This window comes from Callospermophilus lateralis, chromosome 11 (genome assembly GCF_048772815.1).
Source record: "Callospermophilus lateralis isolate mCalLat2 chromosome 11, mCalLat2.hap1, whole genome shotgun sequence".
In the NCBI taxonomy this organism is placed as follows: Eukaryota; Metazoa; Chordata; class Mammalia; order Rodentia; family Sciuridae; genus Callospermophilus; species Callospermophilus lateralis.
In genome coordinates, this window is record NC_135315.1 from 58019053 (window position 1) to 58040880 (window position 21828).

The 21828-nt window shown below is 38.3% G+C and overlaps 1 protein-coding gene across 1 annotated transcript in view; it reads right to left on the reverse strand.

Annotated features, from left to right (window-relative positions):
* Positions 1-16582: 16582 nt before the first annotated feature.
* The window catches only part of Tekt3 (tektin 3), a 28025-nt gene continuing 22779 nt past the window's right edge, over positions 16583-21828 (reverse strand). Inside the window, exon 7 of the mRNA XM_076870977.1 lies at positions 16583-16799. Coding sequence (XP_076727092.1) covers positions 16583-16799 — 217 coding nt within the window. The remainder of the gene's footprint in view (positions 16800-21828) is intronic.

Below are 21828 nucleotides of genomic sequence, written 5' to 3' on the forward strand. Positions count from 1 at the left end.
AAGGAAGATTCGGGTGAAGAAAATGGCAGCTTTGATTTGAACTCCCTCCTGACCAAGAGATTTTTCTTCCAGAATAGCTTTGGATTTCTGGTTTCCTCTTTACTCATAAGAATCACATCTATTTGCAGTCTCTCTGTTGGCCAAACACACTTTTAGCCAAACCTTATCCTACCCACCACTAAATCTGTTGCCCACTCCCCATTCTCCCTTCCTCCTTCTCCAGACCCCCACACCACATTGTCTTCCCAAAGTACAGCTCAGGCCCTTAGTGTATCCTCAAGGACTTGTATGTCAAGTTCAAATGACTCCACCATATGGTCCCAATATTCTTCCCAGTCATGTCTTTCTCCGCCAATCCTTGTTCCCTGAAACCTTCATTCCAGGCAACTAGAAAACTCACCAGAAATTCTAAGGCTACCATGGAAGGAGAATCTCTCTGGGGAAGAGGCCAGACTTAAAACCTGCCATTTTGTTCTTGCAAATCTTTCTTCCCTGGGGATCTCTCAATAACTGCCAAGGCTCCACCCCGCCCCCCCTGGCATGTGCAAGGCTGTGTTATGGGATGAATTGTATGTATGGTTCCAGAATGTATGTATTGAGGACCTAACTCCCAGTCCCTCCCTTTTGATGCCTTTACTCATGCTATTTATTCCCTTTATTCTTTCCGATGTCTTAATCCACCCAATTCACCAATGTCCTTTCAATTCTACCTCCTGAATTAATCTCTATCTGATTAAAAATAAATAAATAAAAGAGCGCACACTCATTCACTTGGGCTTACACTTGCTTTTGCTCATGTCTTCTCTCTCCCTCACACCACCTCCAGTGGTGCTTTTCCTACTAGATCTTCCATGAAATTCCTCCCGTGACCTCTTGAGCACAAGGGTAGCCCTGTTTCCTCTTCATACTACTATGAAATGCCTTGTGCATTATCTGGCCTTGAAGGATGCAACACAACTTTAATTCATTAATTCATTAATTTTAATTGTGCTAAAAAACACATGACATAAAATTTGCTATCTTAACCATTTTAAGGATACATTTCACTCACTCGTATTAAGTACATTCCCATTGCTTGTTTGTTTATTTATGTATTTTTTCGGTAGCAGAGATTGAACCCAGGGGCACTTAACCACTGAGCCACATCCCCAGCCCTTTCTATTTTGAGACAAGGTCTCACTAAGTTGCTTAGGGCCTCACTAAATTGCTGGGGATGGCTTTGAACCTATGATCCTCTGCCTTAGCCTCCCAAGCCACTGGGATTACAAGCATGTGCCACCACACCGGACAGGTTCCCACTGTTATGCAACCATCACCACCATTCATTCCCAGAACACTCTTCATCATACAAAACTAAAACTCTGTACCCATTGAACAACAATCCCCCATTATTTCCTCCTCCAGACCCTGGAAACCATCTTTCTACATTCTGTCTCTATAGATTTGGTTATTCTAGGTCCCTCACATAAGTAAAACCATGCATTATTTGTCCTTTTGTAACTTGCTGACCTCACAAAATGTTATGTCGTCCAGGCTCATCTCTGTTTAGCATGTGTCATGATTTCTTCTTTTTTAAAGCTGAACAAAATTTCATTGCATAAATATGTTGTTGAACTATATGTTTTATATCAATGATCTGAAAATATTTTCTCCAAGTCCACAGGTTGTCTTTTCACCCGGTTGATGGTATCCTTTGATATAAAGAAGTTTCTAATTTCTATGGAGTTCCATTGATCTAGATTTTTCTCCTGTGGCCTGTGAGTTGGTGCCTCTTCTAATGAGCCCTATCATCACATTCAACTAATTCTTTATTGCCACCCTAATCTTTTGAATCATTTCATACTAATGTCTAATACAAACAATGTTTTTCTCTATTTTTTTCCTATAATTTGGCCCATAGAGAAGTGGGTTTTTCTCTCTTCTTGCTTCTAGGGGAATATTGAGGAGAACATATTTATTCTCCTCAGTAAATATCTGGCTCGATCCCCTGCCAGATCCTTCCCAGGAGAGGAACAGGGATCATCTGACTTGAAATATATGTGGTTTGACAGGGTCACTGTGCCAAAGCCGGTACACTTGTGCCACAATCTCTTTCTGGTGGCTTCTTAAAACAGTTACCTACCATTTTGTAGGAGTGCCAGTAACATTCGGGAATCCTCTTAATGCCCAATCTCTCTCCCTCTATTTATTGGCACCTGAGAATGTGGGTCCCCAGATTCCAAATCTGGGGTAGTGACCAGAAAGGAAAACACCCCATCCCTTGTTAAACCTGAAAAGTCTTCTGGAATCCAGATATTACTTGAGGTTTGCATTGATATATCAGAGCTCTTAATTGGTCTACCCAATAATTGGCTGAAAAGGAAGCATGAAAGTGAAAATATTTCTTTGTCGCTCAATAAAACTTGTGTATGTATTCCAGCAGGAGAAAACTCTATTCATGCTGGAGGAATTGATTAAAAGTCACTTTAATAAATGGGAGAACTCTTGCATAAAGGGGAAAAATACCCTGGTTGAATATATTAAGAGAGACATTGTCTGATAGCATGGGGAGGGGGAATCAAATTCTCTGGAGATTCCAAATTTTTACCTTTTTGGATAATTTCTCATTTTCTGAGAATCAAAGATAAGGTCCTATGCATTATCACTCTCTAGGGATACAGAGTTCTGATTTTTTTTCACAAGTCACTCAAATATAGGATCTTCAAGGCATGTGAGTTATCTCCCATTTAAATACTTTACTCAGAAATATTATAAACTTAATTTCCCAGTAAATCACCTTCATAATCCATCAATGGGAAAACATTTCTTGTTGAAGATTGTAGAAGATGGAATATATTTTAAAATCCATTTTTATCAAATATATCCATTGGGTTCAATGAAACCTACCTTAACTCATTTATCACTCAACTTAATTTTTTTGTAGATTATTTTTGTGTGTGTGTTTTAAATTTTTTCCTCCTTATTTTGTTGTTGCTATTCTGCTGCATACATTTTTCAGTTCACAAAAAAGAATTGATGACTCAAAAAGTGGTTTGTTAAAGAGTAAGAATGTAATGAAAATAGTAATATAAACATCACAGCTCTAAATAACAGCATAAATATAAATAGGAAAGAGGACTCCAGTTCAAATATAGACCACGAAACTACATGGACTAGAACAGATGATAGCCAAATATGTTTCTTACAAACAGCCCAAACTGAGGAGATGAATGGGAATTTTGATTGGACTAACCTGAGCAATCAGGCAAGATTGGACTTCCTGGACCAAGGCATTTGCTTCTGCTTTTGCAATCATGTCTGATTAGAAACTTTTATTAAATAAGATTGTGATGATTATGCATCATTTTTTAAAAAATATTTTTTTTATCTTTTAGGTGGACACAGTATCTTTATTTTTTTATTTTTATGTGGTTCTGAGGATCGAACCCGGGTCCCGCCCTTTCTAGGGGAGTGCTCTACCGCTGAGCCACAATCCCAGCCCTTATGCATCATTTTTCATTTAACCTTTTAAATAAACCATTGAGATTTTTTTCAATCTTAGACAAAGTGCAAGATATTGTTTTTCCAGCTATTTTTATCTAAGAAGTCTAAAACACATAAACAACATTCAAAGCTTTCTCCAAAGCATAAACATCTTTGGGTCAAAATATTTCCCCAAAGTCTTATAAACCCAATTTTATAGTTTTTGATGTTTATGCTCAGAAAGGGAACAAAATAAACTTGCCGAAGTCACTAGTACTATTCACTACCTACTTCCAGATCTTCGCCCTTGGTATGCATCATAGAATTCCATTGTTCTGCTACCTATGATATAAGGTGTGACCACATGGCCTGCTTCAGTCAGAAAATGAGAGTGGAAGAGCCAGTATGTGATTCATCATGGTTTATTCCGCCTGCTTCCATGACAACTTGGTACTGTTCTAGTAATGACTGGTCCACCAGCTTGGGTCTCAGAGTGAAGAAGACATATAGCAGAGCTTTTAGCTGACAATCTCTGGATGTGAAATTTGCTGAATAAGATTTTGAAGGAAGTGGAAATTGTTATTACAGCATAACTTAGCCCAACCTGAGGGGTACACAGTGACTGATGGAATTCTTTAATCATTAGACATAAGTTGGGTGATGGAGAAAATCAATATCAAGTAAATTGCATATAATGATCAATGTCTTGTAGTGGGGCAGGCGTTAGGGATTGTGTGTGACTTTGGCTTATGGTTAGATTAAGCCACTTTCTCAGTCAATTAGTGCTGTTGCAACAGAATATCACAGACTGGGAAATTTATGATCAACAAAATTTTATGTGGCTCACAATTTTGTAAGATAAGAAGCATAACTCTGGAGTCTGGTAATGACTTTTTTTTGCTATATTATCCCATGGCAGAAGGCAGAAAGGCAAGAAAGAGCACCAGGCAGGGTATGGCCTGCTTTTAAAACAAACCCACTTTCCTGGTAACAACTACTCTTAAGATAACAAACCACTCTTAAGATAATGACACTAAACCATTCATAAGGGCAGAACCACCACCACCCCATCTCTTCTTAAAGGTGCCACCTCCCAACACTAATGCATTGTAAGTTTCCAATACATAAACTGTGGGGGCACATTCCAACCACAGCAACCACTGGGGTAGCAACTTCTGAATTTATTCTTGGAATAAAAGTGACATAAATTGAAAAAAAAAAGTGGTGACATTTTCTGTTGGAAACTTATGCTGCAGGAGAAGAGGTGCCAATTTTTGTTAACAATTATTATATGAGTCATGGGGAAAACTGGAAAATGTGTGCTGGAGTCAGGGCACGTTGAAGAAGGGCAATGCTAATTCACTATTGGAATATAAGAAAACTATTGATTTTTGCCTATTGATCTTGTATCCTCCTTTCCTGAAATTGTTTACCAGCTCTAGAGGTCTTCTGGTGGAATCATCTATGTATAGAATCATGTCATCAGCCAATAGATAATTTGACTTTTTTTTTCATTTTTGTATCCTTATAATTAATTTCCTTCTCTTGCCTGATTGCTCTGGTTAGAGTTTAAAAGACGATGTTGAATGGGGCCGGGGGAGACGGATCATTTCTTGTCTTGTTCCTGATTTTAGAGAAAATGTTTTTTGGGTTTTCTCCGCTCAGTATGATGATGACTTTGGGTCAGGGTAACGCAAGTCAAAACTACATTGAGATTTCATCTCACTCCAGTTAAAATGGCAATCATCAAGGATATAAATTAAAATAGATGCCGGCAAGGATGTGGAGTAAAATGTACATTCATACATTGTTTATGGGACTGCAAATTAGTTCAACCGCTTTGGAAAGCAGTATGGAGATTCCTCAAAAGACTAGCAATGGAAATATCATATGACCAAGCTATCCCATTCCTGGGTATTTATCCAAAAGAACTAAAATAAGCACACTACAGTGATACATTCATGTCAATACTCATAGCAGCACAATTCACACAATAGCCAGAGTTATGGAACCAGCCCAGGTGTCTGTAAACAATGAACAGATAAAGAAAATGTGGTATACATACACAATGTAATTTTACTCAGCCATAAGGAAGAATTAAATTATGTCACTTGCTGGTAAATGAATGGAAGTAGAGAACAACATACTAAGTGAAATAAGCCAGACTCAGAAGAAAGTCAAGGGGTGAATGTTTTCTCTCATAGGTGGAAACTAGAGGAAATAAGAAATCCAAAAGAGAGAAGGGATCCAGGAATATAGAAATGAGATCAGTAGAGGAGAGAAAAAGGATTGAGGGGGAGAGAGGAGGAAAGAAAGAAGAGGAACTGCCAAATGAAATTGGCCAAATTATGCTATGCCCATGTATAATATCTCACGGTGAATTCCATCTTTATGTGTATCTATAAAGCATCAATTAACAAGCAATAATAAATTAAAGGAAGGCCAGTAGTATAGAAGAAGAGGATCAAGGAGAGGGAGAAGGGCAGGGAAAGAGGAAGTGGATCAGATTATATTGCGTGCACGTATGAATATGTCAAAATGAACCACACTATTACATATCACTATAATGCACTAACAAAACATTTTTTTTTAAAGAAGGGCAATGTCAAGAAAATAAAAATGTTACTCCTCAATGTCACTGTTCTCACTAGGTGGTATTCAACATTATGCACACTAATTGTGATACAATAGTGAAGGAAATACATGCATATTGGAAATTAAAATTACATGGTTCCTATTTGGTCTATGTCTTTCAGCAGGCAATGCGAAGGGAGGTATTGACCAGGAATTTAAGTATTTTCCACACAAGACTGTATTGAGTAAAAGACACTCAAATGAGTATTTGACATCAATCATTTATTTGTTGCTTTGTTTCTTCAGCATTATTGCATGGCACTGATGAGATCAATTATGGTCATGTGAATAGTGCCAAGTGATTTTTCCCATGCAGCCTGTGGAATATCTCAGATAAATATCAGGAAGTTCATGAAGATTCTTAAAGAAATAAATACTGCATACAAACTAGTCACTACAAATTCAACCTTTTCCCAACATTTGATGATTTTCTTTCATTACTAGAGGAAGAGATACATGCTATTTTATTTGGCAGACAGTACATTATAACTGTAACCCAAATGTGTCACAGAATTTGAAGAAATTCCCAAGCCCAATTTGATCAAAATAGGTATGAACCATTCACTGCCACCTCTAGCTTTGGAACATTAATATGCTCTTATTAAAATTTTGAATGTTTAAATGGATACAGAGACTGTGAAGGTTTCATCCATCACATGTTTCCTGACAGAGCTGCTTAGGATTTGCTTCTAGTCTCAATGACTTATACTTACTTGTAGGCTGTGATTTTGTGGGGTTTTTTTTATATGTTGAGACTATTATTAAATGTATCTTAATAATACTTTTCTTTTAGTACTTTCTTAGATTTTCAAATTCTGGGTCTTATGTTAGCATATCTCATGACATTATGATCTAAATTTTGAATTATTGCTTTCACCCACTGTTATGAACTGTTGATTTTATTGGTTTCACATACACATGTTAGACCATTTTTGGACTTTTCATTTTATTGATCTGTCTGCCTACCCCGGTTTTATTACCATATTCCAGAAGCAAAATATCATATTGCCTCTGGAATAATCAAATAAGAATGACTGAAAAACTCTCCTTAAAGGTAAGTCTTACCTTTAAAATAACTTCAACATTATCATCAAATATTTCATCTATCACTAAAAGATAATACCAACAGGACAATCTTATCTATTATCTGACAATATTTCTAATATATTTCAGTTTCTCACTCAATGCTTATAAATGTGAACAGGTTTTCTCTTTGTTGAAGAATTGTGCATTGACTTCATTGTGTTTTTCTTCTGGTTGCTTTTCTCTCTTTCCTTTCATGGCTGGTCAATCCCTGTTACCCATGGAGCCTATTCCTCTTTCTCTTAAATTCCTTTGTTATCTGACTATACTGCACTCCCCAAGAGAACTATTAAAAGTTATCAGTGACCTCCTTCACGTCCTTCAGGTCTATTTCTGATCTTTGACCTCCTGTGACTCCTTACAGAACATGACATCTGTCCCCACACTGCCTGGACTCACTTCTTTTCCTCTCTCGAGTACCTGCCCTGGCCTTTCTCTGACCTTTCTGGTGGAAAAGTCTCTGCCTCTTCCCTGCAACCTGGCTCTTTCTGAATGTGCTCTCTGCACACAGATTTCTTCCCAATGTGACTAGGTAGCCTGGCACATGCTATTTAACCTCACTCTTTCCCACATTCTAAGAGCATAAAGTGGTTTATGCTGTGTTGATCAAGCACCTGCTGAAGATTTTCACAGCTGGTTTTGCTGCCAGGTAACATCTCCCCAGTCTAAGACAAATTTCTCACCTTCCTGTGGACTCCCAGATTAATTCCTCTCCTTGACATTGCAATATCACTATTTGTCCCCAGCACCTCTGAATCACCTTCTAGATCTGAGAAATAGGAGCCCCTAGGCTGCAAAACCTTACCACCTTTGAAACCCTCATTCCTACTTCCTAAGTAGTTTCCACTGAAAGTTAATTAAAAGCTTCTCTAGCTTCCTGGTGCCAGGTGCATAAAGTCTAAATGTCTTAACCTGGCACACAGGACCACCAGAGTCAATGCATAGACTCTATTTGCATCATCTGTGTCTCCTGAGACTCTAATACTCAAATCACTAGGATCTGGATTCCAATCTGGACTTGGTTTCCCAGCAGCTGTGGGTATTGAGTAAGTTACTTAGCCTCATTCTCACCAAACACGTGGGGTGGCATAAGTGGGATTTACCACATGGAACCTTGGTATGTCAAGTGCTAAATGTCCTCCAGTGATCAAGAGCTTTGCTTGTCAAGCACAGGGCTAGAGCATGACTCACGTGAAACACCAGCAGTAATGGCACCTCTGGACTGCAGAAGGTGAACAGAGGATGCTCCCTACTTTCCTTGGGGTTCTTGAAGAGTAACACAGGGACTTTCCCTTATCCTTGGCTCTTGGAGTTTGACAAATTGATTCTTCTTTTATTGCTTTCCCATCTTTGACCCAGCGAAGCCATTTTATTTCTTAGAGTCACCCAAAGATTTACTATATTTAAAGGGCCTTCTATAAAACTTTTTAAAATAAGTGGTTTCATGAGACCATCCTTTTAGAGTAAGGAGAAAGACCACTGAGAGCCAGCAGATCTGGGTTTAGATAGGTTTCACCCTATTATGATTCCATGACATTGAACAATTCCACACCTTTGCTGAGTATAAGTGTTCTAAATTTTCATGTGGACCTCTGGTTAGTTTCAAGACCTACTTTCTGAATGATAGCTACCATTTTGGACAGAGAAGATACAGAACATTTCCATCACTGTAGAATATTCTGTGGGGCTGTGCTGAGAGAACAAAACACCATAAGAAGGGTGGTGTGGCTGCCAACAATGACATAAAATAGTATTTATGGGAAATGCTTTGAACAAAAGCTTCACAGACAACAGAAATATGACTGCACTAAGTGGAGGAGACAGCCAAGCATCTCTGGGATGTACTCCAGTTGTCTATGAAATTAGATTAGTGGAGATTCAGACAAATAACTGAAAAATCTCACCCTAATCATCTGGTTCATTGAATGATAGGAAGGAAGAGGGAAATGTTACCGTAGAAAAGTAGCTTTCACTTACTCAGGGGCCCCTCCTATTGAATCAAAGATATGAGGCAATTCCAAAAGATATTTTATGGCTTCCAATGGGAAATGGTAGCTTTCCGATTTTTAAGTTTCTTAATCAACTTGAGAAATTGAACCTTGCATTGAAAAGGCAAAGGAGCCCTGGGTGGTATTTAGCTCAGAGAAAAGATTGAGGAAACGTGTAACAAACTCTAGTTTATCCCAACCAGGAGACTTTATTATATGAATGTTTCCGCCATCAATTCCCCAGGATCTTCTTTCATATATTTCTATCATGTGAAACTTTTAAAATAAGCTCTTCGGATTTGACATTGACAGATAATACTCTAATTTCATTGAGGGCAATAACTTTGTCCATCTTTCCATTTTTCACATCTCAACTGGTGTGGTCCTTTAGGAATTGAGATTTATGTCACTCCTTACCTTGAAACCCTCCAATGATTACAAATTATATTTGGGATTAAGATGAAATTTCCATATCCAGGACTGGCTACATAATTTGAGGGACCCAATGTACAATGGAAATGCAGGACTCTGAACCTTGTTGCATTGAGCTTGAGCTTTTGAGTGGAATAATTTCTGATTCAAACCATAACAATAGGTCTCATGATACAGGATCCACCTGTATCTAACTCCAATATTACAGGTACTGGAATTTTTCATCTTTTAAGATGTTTTCTCTCTAAGAATATCTTTGGTGGCTCTCTCATTGCCACCACATTGCATATGGATTTTTTTTATTTTTCAGCTAATTGTTTAAATGTCACAACTTCAAGGAAGCCTTCCAAGGTCCAATCTACTTTCTCCTAATTAACTTAGTTCTCTGTGTGATTATTTGACTAACGTTGATCTGATCCACTGATGGTATGCTCCATGAGGAGAGACCGTTTTCATCTTTCATCATATTATCTCCAGCACCTACTTTAGCACTAGCATAAAGAAGGTACTCACTCAATAACAGCATATTTCTCAAGTGAATAAGTACATGGATGAATTGACATTTTCCACATAACATATCTTCAGAGAACTGAGTAGTGGGAATGGGAAGAAGATTGCCCTGGAAGAGACCAGGCCAAGTCCAGTTCTTCATTCAGTTCCACTCAAGACAGCTGACTCAACCAGCCAGGGAGTCGGCCCAAGGTGTGGATACTTATTGTTGATCATCCTGCCATCCTTGTGGGGTCTCAGTGTGTTCTCTCTTGCCACTGGTTCTGACTTGCTTATATATTGTTTAGGAATCTTTACTGATGAGCATGTTTCTGAAAGTTCTATGGGTTTTAAACCTCTGCTTTGAAGAACATAGCAATAGCTTCTAAAAGGACAAAAATGAAAACAGTCTTTAGAGCTAAAAGCATGAGCATGTCTCACCAAACTGATAAAAGCAATTAACTCTCAAAAGAGAGGAGCTCAGACAGGGGATGGTCGTCTTAGAACCTGACCTTGTCAGATGTTTCACCATTTTTATTTCTTACTTTCTTGCTCTTATTAATCTAAATTTAAAAAGTTTTTACTTTCTTACAATTGTACAGCTTTCTTATTCCAGAAAATTAGAAATCAAAAACAGCTCAAAGGAAAAAAATAAAACTAAACCACCATCCAAAGACAACCATTTTAAGATTTTTGATTGGTTTCTGCTAGCCTACTTCCTTTGACTATGTATTCCCAAAGATATATTAATACTGAATATAAAACTTTGCATCATCTTCACCTGACTATTATAGAAGACCTTTTATCTTACTAAACATTTTTCATAAAGAAAATTGTAATAGGAACTGGGGTTGTGGCTCTGTGATAGAGTGCTCACCTCACACCTTCAAGGCTCTGGATTCGATCCTCAGCACCACATAAAAATAAAGAAATAAAATAAAGGTATTGTGTCCAACTACAACTAAAAAATAAATATTTAAAAAAAGATAATTGTAACATAAGATTTTATCCTATTATGTAAGTTACTGTTTCATCATTTTTAAAAGATAACATATTTCTGTTAACAAATAATTTTCAATAATTTTAAAGTCATTTTTTAGATCTTATTTTCCCCTGAATGATACAATTCCCCATTTTATCCTGGACTGTTATATGGGTACAGCTAATTAAGATTGCATCACGTGATCTTTTCCATTTGATACATTCAGGCATTTCAGGCATCAGTTTATCTCAGGTCCAATGCGGCCATCAATGCTACAATTGATGTACAAATATAATAAATCTAAGCTCCAAAACTAAAATCAGGGATCCTTGGCCCCACTGTTCTATTTATTAAGTTGTTTGAAAAAAAAATAGGCATATGAAGTTACCATTGTAGTATTTAGGTCTTGCCCTTAGTCATCTCCCCAAGCCAGAGCCTACTGACTCTTAGTAGGGATTCAATAACTTCAATAGCAGGATACAGATATTCCATCACATAGAGACACATTCCTGGTGATAATTGGCCAGAGAAAATTGGTGGATACCATTCGTCTGAGCATGCCTTTCAGTTTATTCTAGGTCTCCTCTTCACTCCCCCAACACTCTCTGATGTTCCCCAGTTCAGTGGCTAAATATCAGCTGCCACTTGTCTTCATGATAGTACTATTGTTTTTATTGTTTTATTATAGTAGAGTTATACTAGGAAAATTAGTCTTCTGGCTGGACCTCTCAGCATTTGAGTTTGCCATCCCAGATCTACAGCCTTTCAGAGAATTGACAATCAAGTGCCTTGGGTTGTTTTGGCTCTCAGATTTGGAAACACCTACACCTCTGGGTCACCTGTTCTGTCCTTGGAATACCTCCACTAGTCCTATTTTCTAAATAAGTGCAAAAGATCGAGTCTTAGCCTGCTATTTCTAAGCAATGAATTGGGCACATGCTCAATTGCTTGGCCAACACTACAGCTTGCCTCCTGAGAAAGGACAGAGTCTGAAATTCACAGTAGAAAATGACCAACCACCAGATAGTTCTTGCCCTCATCAATTTCTTATGTCTGGTGTATTAGTTAGGATAGGCCAGATTAGGATGCAGTAACAAATAAGCCAAAAATATCAGTGGCTTAAGAAATACAGACATATTTCTTATCTATGTTACATGGCCACAGTGTGCAATCAGGTGAATTCTGCTGATTGTGCTCACTCAAAAATATCTCAAAAGTTTCTAGTTTGTCATGTAAAAAAGAAATAAAATATTAGAGAGTCTCACATTGACAATTAAATACATAAGCCGGAAATGACTCACATCTCTTCCACTCAATCACATGGAGCTACTCATCCACCAGAGACCAGGGAGGTGTCCCCTCAGAAGGTCATATGTGATGTGTGAGACAATGCAAGAATATTCAGAAGAGAAATGATCGGATTATGACAGGTCTAATCTAATCAGTGGGTTCATCCACTGATACAGATTAACAGGTTGGTAACTGTAGGCAGGTAGAGCGTGCCTGGAAGAAGTAGGTCACTGGGTATGTGATTTGGAGGTTTCTATTTCATCCCTGGTGAACAGAGCACTCTCTCGTGTGTGTTCCCTCCTCCCTTACTGGTTACCATGTTCTGAGCTTCTTTCCTCCACCCTGCCCTGCTGTCAAGATGTCGTTCTTCCTAACCTCAGACGCAGAGCTATCGAGTTGGCCGACCATGGACTGAACCTCTGAAACACCGCGCCCAAATAAGCTTTTCCTCCTCTAAGTTGTTCTTGTCAGGTCATCTGGTTGCAGCAATGATAAGCTAAAATAATAGGGTTCAGGAAATATTATTGGAGCACTAGGCATGCAATGCTGGTCTTGGCAATGGGAACCAATGGTGCATTCAGCTCTCCTGGGAACAGTACAAGAGCCAAGGCCAGAAAGAAGCTGCAAGGAAAGACATGAGGTACAAAGACAAGAAGCAGCTCTACCCCACCCACCACCACCCACCACCACCATGTGCTCTGTACACAAAGGGTAAAACAAAAATTATAACCTAAAACTAGACTCCATGGTTCAGCTATTTACAGCATGAACTCAGGAGGCGAAAGGGCCAGGTGAGAGGTGTTTATGACAACACTCTCCAGAGACAGAAATGGAAATTACTAAAATTATAGGTGGCTTGGCTATTTAGGGGCAATTACACACATTTCTAAATCTGAATGATGCTTGGGTAAGTGGAAGCCTTGGACATTCCAGCAACCCCTTCTGAGGCCACATAATATTAAAGATAGTTTGGGCCTAAGTAGATTAAGCCAGATCATGTGCAGATATTTGTAGTCCTGAGATTCTTAAATATGATCACATTCTCTAAGACTTGGCTGCTTGTGAACTTCAGTGTTGGAATAAGTGCCCTCACAAAGCAGCAGCAATGTTTTAAGCTGGAAACCAAATGTTTATTTGCAGAATTTAGCCTTGCCCACAGTTTACCAAAATAACAAGAAAACTAGACTTTTTTTTTCTATGTCTGCACTACATACTTCTTCCCATCACAGTCTTGTAATGCCAGGAATATGGACTTAAGTAAAAAGACCACAAGAACATGTATTGCTCAAGAAACTTAAAAATAATGCCATTCATAGAAAAGATCAGGAAGATTGTCTCCAAGCACAAGACGTACGAGATATGTGGAATTTATATTTTTGAAAACCCATACCATTGTGACTGCTAACATTTGATTACTCTAATTGGTCAACGCTTCTGTGGCACCCATATGCCTTTCTTTCCATTAGAAGCAAAGGGAGAATTACAAAACCTACAATTTAATTGCCAAAATGATATACTCAGCCAACAAAAATAGACCCGGTACCCGTTTATCATCCGTATGTCAGCTCTTCTGACATTTTAAGGTGTCTTGTGAAATTGACTAACCAAGGTCTTAAAGCACTTTTAAGGAACAGAGAAGGGAGAAGGAGAGAGAGGAAAAGAGAGAAGGGAGAAGAGGAGGAGGACCAGGGGGAGGAAAGCAGAGATGCATCAAGAGGCAGAGGAGGGGGAAGAGAAGGAGAAAATGGAATTTGGAATTAATGGTTAAGGCAGAGCAAGAAAAATGCAGGCATGCACAGAGAAATGCTAATAGGATGGGAGCAGCAGAGAGGGGCACAGGAGTAGTGAGAAATATGTAGGAAAGAGAGAAAACCTCTGCCTTCTACGGTAACATCTTCCCATTTCACAATTTCCAGAGCTAAAGGATTCAAAGTTAGTATACAGCCCACACCACCTCGAGGGATTCCAGACAGATAAGTGGAATTTAAGGAATTGTAAAACAATTAGAAGTACATACTCTTGGAATGAGAAAGTGCTTTCTGAGCATAACCCCAAAGGTATAAATTATACAGAATACATTTATATGTTTTTGCTTCTGTATTTAAACACACACACACTCAAAATGTAAAGGCAAGAGACAAAGAATATAGAACAAAAACATGATGTTGACAGTTTGGCAACTCTTAAAAAGTGGAAAAAAAGCCTTAAAATATGTTTTTATAAAAGTTAAAAAATAAGGTTAAATGATCAAAAATGTTGTTGTTGCTATAACTGAATATCATAACATGGAGAATTTATTAAGAAAAAATCATTAATCTATGAGTGGATTGATTATTCCTGAAGACAAAGCCCTCAAGACCCAATCACTCCCCAAAGGCCTCACTTGAACATACCATTAACATATGTCTTTGGGGATTAAGTCTCCAGTATATGAATTCTGAGGGACATGGGACATACTCCAACCATAGCAAAAGTTATTTTCAAAAAATAATCTTTGACATACTGTGGCGTCTTCTGGAATGTAAGCAGTTTCTCCATTTTTTTTTTTACCCCATCTAGGATCAACTCCTTTTTGTCATCCTGGGTCCCTTAGCACCCTGTATGTAAAGATGTCCCAAATCCTGTCTACTTGTTATGTTTTGTATGTCTCCTTTGTCCATTACCATTTCTCCATTTCAAACTTTCAATGCTTTGTGATGTCTAGAAGAGAAGGGGGCGGGAGACTTTTAACTCCAGTTTAACAAACTGGAGAGCTGACAGGTGTCTCTAGGCAGGAAAATGTCAGCTTTCCAGTTCATTAACCTGAAGTTGAAACTCTCCCACCCCCTTCTCTTCTAGGCATCACACTATTTTATTTCTTTATGTATACCCTACATTATAAATCACATACCCACACACACAAAAAAAACTGTTCTACTTACATACTCTGTTTTCTACCTATGCTTTTGCTCAAATTACCCCAATTACCTCATACCCAAAGACCTTTACACTTCTCTCTATGTGTCCTTTAAGGCAGAGCTCAAAATGAAACCTGCTTTTGGGTGCTAGTCAACTTTTGATCACTGTAACAAAGTACCCGAGATAATTTACTTATAAAAAGAAAAGGTTTATTGTGGTCACAGTTTTGGAGGTTCTAGGCCAAGATCTGTTGATTCATTGCTTTGGGTCTCTGGGGTTCTAGGAGGCAATGGTAAAGAGAAGTGGAACAAAAACAAAACCCTGCATACCTGTTGGCCACAAAAGAATAAAGAGGAAGAGGTTGGTCTACAATCACCTTCAAGGGCAGCTCACAGCCTTATAGTCTATGGACCTCCCACTAGGGCTCTACCTCCTCCAGATCCACCCCCCCCCCCACCGCCTCCCTAATAGAACTACAGGAGAGACCCAGCCTTTACACAAGGGCCATTGAAGTACATTCAACTTGCAAACTACAGCATTGTGGCTCCTGACCTGAGTGGCTCACAGAAAATGTAGTCCTGCTTTCCAGCCCATTTATGCTAAACCCAGAGTAGGTGTTATGGTTTAGATATGAGATGTCCCTCCAGAGTCATGTGTAAGACAACAAGAAACATTTCAGAGGTTGAACTGATTGAGAGCCTTAACCTAATCACCTGCATTAATCCACTTGAATGGATTAAGGGGTGGTGACTATAGGCAGTAGGGTGTGGCTGGAGGACCTAGGTCTACTGGGTATGTGACTTTGGGGTCTACATTGTGTCCCTGGTGAGTGGAGCTCTACCTCTGCTTCCTGGGGTCTTGTCCTGGGCTACTTCCCTCTACCACACTCTTCCACCACAATGTTTTGCCTCACAGTGTTCCCAGTACAATGGTGCCAGTCATCTGTGGACTGAGACCGCTGAAACTGTGAGCACAAAATAAACTTTTCCCCTGCTCTAAAATTGTCTTTTTTTTTTTTTTTCAGGTCTTGTGTCACAGCCACAAAAAAAGGTGACTGAAACAAGAAGAATCCAACAAATCCTCTTGCCTGACTTCTCCATTAATTGATTGTATTTCTTTATTCCTCATAACCCAGAATCCTAGAAGATAGCAGAAAATAAGGTTTTAGACACGTACAAAAATCTTTCCGAGACAAGAGATGGGTATATTTCTATCAATACAATGCTTTAATATGTGAATATATATTAGCACTCAGTTAAACGCTGAGTCAGGAGCCTGGTTCTCCTTTTGCGTTGGAGGACCAAAACCACTATAGGCAGGGTCCCTAACAGTAGCCCACCAGTCGGAGGGTGGTGGGGAAGCTCTTGCGCATGCCCATGCATTTTTCCTGGTCGATGTACAGGGTATTGGCTTTGACAGCCAGGTCATGCTCCAGGGTGGCTTTGGTGTGGACTAGGAACTGCAGGGTGTCCTCTGCTTCCCTCAGACGCTGCTGCAGGGTCTGGATGGTGTCATCGACCTCATAGACCTCATTCACAAGGCTGCAGGAGGGAAGAAGCATGGTTAGATTGGCAGGTACCACACTCCTAAGGCTTGATTTTAGCTAAATTTAGAGCATGTGTGGTGACTGGATTCCTATCAGTAATGTGTCTGCCGTGCTGCAAGACACATGGAATCCCTCGCAGCTCATGGACTACTCCAATGTCAGCACAACTTTATATAGCAAAGAAAGCAATGTTTGTGCACGGTTCTAGTATCATATAAGGGTTGTTCCTATTAACTATGCCCCATAATCGAAAAGGTGAAATGAAATCTACATACACCCACACATATATACATACACACTTTATATATACACATAAATGTTTACTAACTATTATATTTCAAGAGGAGCTCAACTTCTAAACATTTGATTTTTTTAATAGTATAACTGGAGAAAATGAAAACTTAGATAGATTTTTTTGACATTTATTTTGGTATTGAAAGTTACCTTTATAGTTGAGAGCAGAGGGATACCCAACTGTTTTTAGTGGCTAGAATTCTACTCAACCTGCTACATATCCCGATACAGGGGCAGTTAATGGGACACTCCTCAAATTTTAGTGTCCATCCTCCCAGCAACATCCCAAAGGAATGCCACTAGGTCCAGAGTAAACACATTTATATTTGTCAAAAACTTAATACAAGCTGGGTGTGGTGGCACACACTTGGAATCCCAGTAGCCCTAGATGCTGAGGCAGGAGAATTGCAAGTTCAAAGCCATCCTTAGAAACTTAGCCAAGTCCTCAGTAACTTAGTGAGAACCTGTCTCAAAATAAAAACAATAAAAAATAAGGAAGGGTTGGGGATGTGGCTCAATGGTTAAGCAGTCCTGGGTTAAATCCCCAGCACAAACACACACACACACACACACACACACACACACACACACACAAAATCAATACAACATGAAAATGATACTGTATGAAATCAGCTACATAAACTGTGAAACAAGTTGCAGGTCTAATTGTGTTCCAATGATGAAAAACATCATGCATTTTTCATTAAATAGAAAGGGAAAATGCTATGATTTCATGGAACATCTGGTATCTCTTCAAATTATTTTAATCAACATTGTTTTAGTTTTCATTTCTTTGTATTATTAGTAGATTTTACCTAATGTCCATTACCCATTTTTTCATTTCTTCTGTTAAATGCCTCTTCCTGTCTTCTGCTCATTTTTCAATTGGGATGTTTCTATTTACCTTAGTTATTTGCATAATGCTCTGTAAATATATTAGGCATATTGATGGGGTTTTTTTACTGTTATGCTTGTGGAAAATGTTTCCCTAATTTGCCTTTTGACTTCATATATTTTTTGTTATGCATAAGATTTCAATTTTTAGTAAGCCAAATATTTCCCTCTTTTCCTTTGGAATTTCTTCTGTTGTATTTATATTTAGAAAGTCTTTCTCTTCCCAAAGAGCAATTAAACTAGGGCTCCCTTTATGCCCCAATAATATCCCAATGATGTGGTCATATGACCCCTTAATGAATAGGGATAGGTTGTAAAAAGAAAAAAGAAAATAACAGCTCATTTATTGACTATTTCACCACATGTATATTTATCCTAAGTGCTCTACAGAATAAGAAAATTTAACATTTATAAAACACTAAGAATTAGATACTATGATTTTTCTCCATTTTACAGATGACAAATCTGAGGTACCAGGAATTTAGGTAACTCTTTTAGTTTTGTATGGAATTCCCAGTCAGCTTCTTTTAATTACTGCTCCTCTAACTCTAAACTGTCAAAAATGATATTCCAAGTATGATCCGTCCTTCATAGCTTCAGATTCTGTATCCAGTGAATTCAACCAACCCCAGATCAAAAATATTCAGAGGAAAAAATTGCATGTGTATAGAACACGAACAGATTTTTTCCCTTGTCATTATTCTCTAAGCAATACAGGATAACAACTATTTTTACCATAGTAGGTATTTATAAATAATCTAAAGATGAATGACAATATACAGGAAGATAGGCTTAGGTCATAAACAAATACTGCACCATTTTATATAAGGGACTTGACCATCTATGGATTTTGGTAACTGAGGGGGAGTTCTGGAATCCATCTCCCATGGATATGGAGAGATGGCTGGACATCACATTTTAACCAGTGATGCAAACCTACAATAATTGTCTTTATTTGGGGAGCTCATTTATTAGCAGATTGACATGAAGTTAAAAATACAAACAGGACAATGACTATGAACAAATAGGGATGACGATGTCCCTAGAAATAGAAAAAGATTTTGTGATGTCAGAAAAACATCCAGACCACGTGAAAATCTTTATACCGAAGCAACTGTGTGGCTTCACAGAGATTTGCAACGGCAATAGAAATGTTCAGAGATTGTCGAACCCAGCTTCTTTGTTTTACAGATGAGGAAATTGAGCCTGGAGGATTGATGAACTGCCCTCTCCTCAAATATACAGCCCACATGTGTTTATAAACCAGGCCAGGTTATTCAGGAAGCTGAGAAGGAAATGTGGAGCCTCAGTGGCTATACTAAGGACCGGGTACCATTTCCTGCCCCCCACCCTCAGCTCCTTGCAATTAAAGAGAAGAAGCAGAGAACCAGGAAGTTGTCCTCTGTGGGCATTGGACTCCTTGGAGGATGACTCCTCTCATCATTCTTTTCTATTAGTAATTCTCACAGGATGCCCAATTGAACTTGAATTTCAGACAAATGAGTAATTTGTTTGGTGCAAGTATATTTTTCAATTGCGGTAAAATATACATAACATAAAATTTACCACGTTAACCGTTTAAGAGTATACAGTTCAATGCGCTATATACATTCATATCTTTGTGTTACCATCACCATTATCCACCAAAAAACTCCTTTCATCTGGCAAAAATGAAACTCAATTCCCCTTCCTTCTTCCCCAAGGCCCTGGTAACCACCATTCTACTTTTGGTCTCCATGCATTTAACTACACATGGCACTTCATATAAGTGGAAGTATAAAGTATTCATCCCTTTGTGACTGGTTTACTACACCAAGCAGAATGTCCTCAAGGTTTATTCTACTTGTACCACGTGTCAGTCACTTTTCTTTTCATTGCTGAAAAAAGTTAGTACAAGCAATTCCACTTAGCCTTAAGTGATTTTAATATAAATATTGCATGCAATAATTGGGGTACTTTTATGCAAAAATATTCTTTGATTATCCAAAATTCAGATTTAACTTGCTGTCCTGTGTTTTAATTTGCAAAATCTGGCAACTCTGCCCAAAGGACAGTTTGTTATCTGGCACAAAGTGGGCTTGTCTCAAAGAATATTAAGATGCTAATCAGAGCAAGAATTCTTGTACTAAAAAAAAAATATATATATATATATATATATATATATATATATATATATATATATATATATATATATCCCTATGCTTCTCTTTTTCTAAAGGACAAATTGTGAATGTTTTCAAGGAGATACACCAAACCATCATAGTTATTGTTGTTGTTTAGGTTGGAGCTCATAGGTTTGCAAAAAGTACAGTTGAATGAAGGGCCAACTTCCATGTCTTGGGTGAAGGAGGTAGGCTTGAAAGGTAGGGAGCTCCCCAAAGCTCCAAGTCCATAAAATTGAACAAGGGAAGACAAGAGCCAATGGGAAAGAAGGCCAAATGGAAGAAGCAAAGGCAGGAAGAATCTGGAGATGTCCATTACTGAGGAAACTGAATCTAGCCTCAGAGGGTAAGGGCACTTGTAAAAGGCCCCATGTCAGCTCCCATAAGGAAAAAAAAAAGAAAAGCAGGCAGTGGAAATATCCACCCCATGATCTTCTTTCATCTGACAAACTGTACTCCATCCCAGTGGAGAAGGCAAGAAACTAAAACTAAGTGCCCAAATTTCATTGGGTCTGGGGATGAACACAAGATCCGAGAACTCAGCTGAAAGCATATTTTTGTTGTTGCTGTTTAGAGCAAGTTAAATTAAAATGAAAGCCTTTTTTTTTTTTTTTTTTTTTTTTTACCAAAGATCCCAAGGTATAAAATATCTCTAGCAAAGAAAAAGAGCTTTGGAGAGGCTGCTGCGGATGGCTGGGAATGGGATTTATGACGGTGGTTTGTTTATCAAACCATGGGGCCTGCCTCTCGTCTCCCACCCCTCGATGACTTCAAAAGGAACCCTGAACCCAAACGTAGGAAACAGAGCGGGGTGATAAATGATGCTTTACTCCTCACGGCCAAATACTAGTCCAGTGGAAAATTTATCTGAGGGATTGGTTGAAAATGTATACATTCAAATATCATGTTGAAAAGAAAAGAATTTAAGATCCATAGAACACAGGCAGTAAAAGTCTTTGTCTCCCCACTGTTGTGAGCTCAGCTAGGGGCAACCACCATGATCCCTGTCAACTTGAACCATTAGAAACACATCTTTTCACCATCTCCAAGGCTACATTTCACTAACTACCAGTTTTCCTATTCTTGGTGGATTGTAGAAAACTAGTCTACTGAAGGCACTCAATTTTTTTAATTATTATTATTATTTTTTTTGTAATTACAGATGTGAAAATCACTTTGCATTCAAATGCAAGTAAAGCTACTATTGGGGGGGGTTGTTTTTTTTTTTAATTTCAAGATTATTTAAGTAAAGTAAAGTTTACCACCAAAGATGCCAAGAAGGTTTAGAATCACTTTTGAAAGAGCCATTTGTAATATTTTCAGTGAAAATACAAGTCTTGAAATGAAAACAGCAATTTTTCTCCATCGGCACTCCACTGATCTTTGCTTTTTCTTAAGCTGGAGAGCTAAATGGTTGCTTTCAGAATGACCAGGTTAAGAAGGAAAATGATCCTCACCCCCTAATAGTAATCCTAAATATTGTGGGCAAGGATATTCATCCGGGAAATTTTGAGAGAAGCAAAAGGAGGTGTTGTCCTAAAATCAATAAAGGAACAGAAGGAATAGATAGACTAGGAAATTAACAAAGCAAAAGAAAAAGCAAATTCCATTTAGCTGGGAAAGGGGGAAAAGAGAGTAAAAATCATTCAGCCTCTCAGAGGAATCTGTGGATGT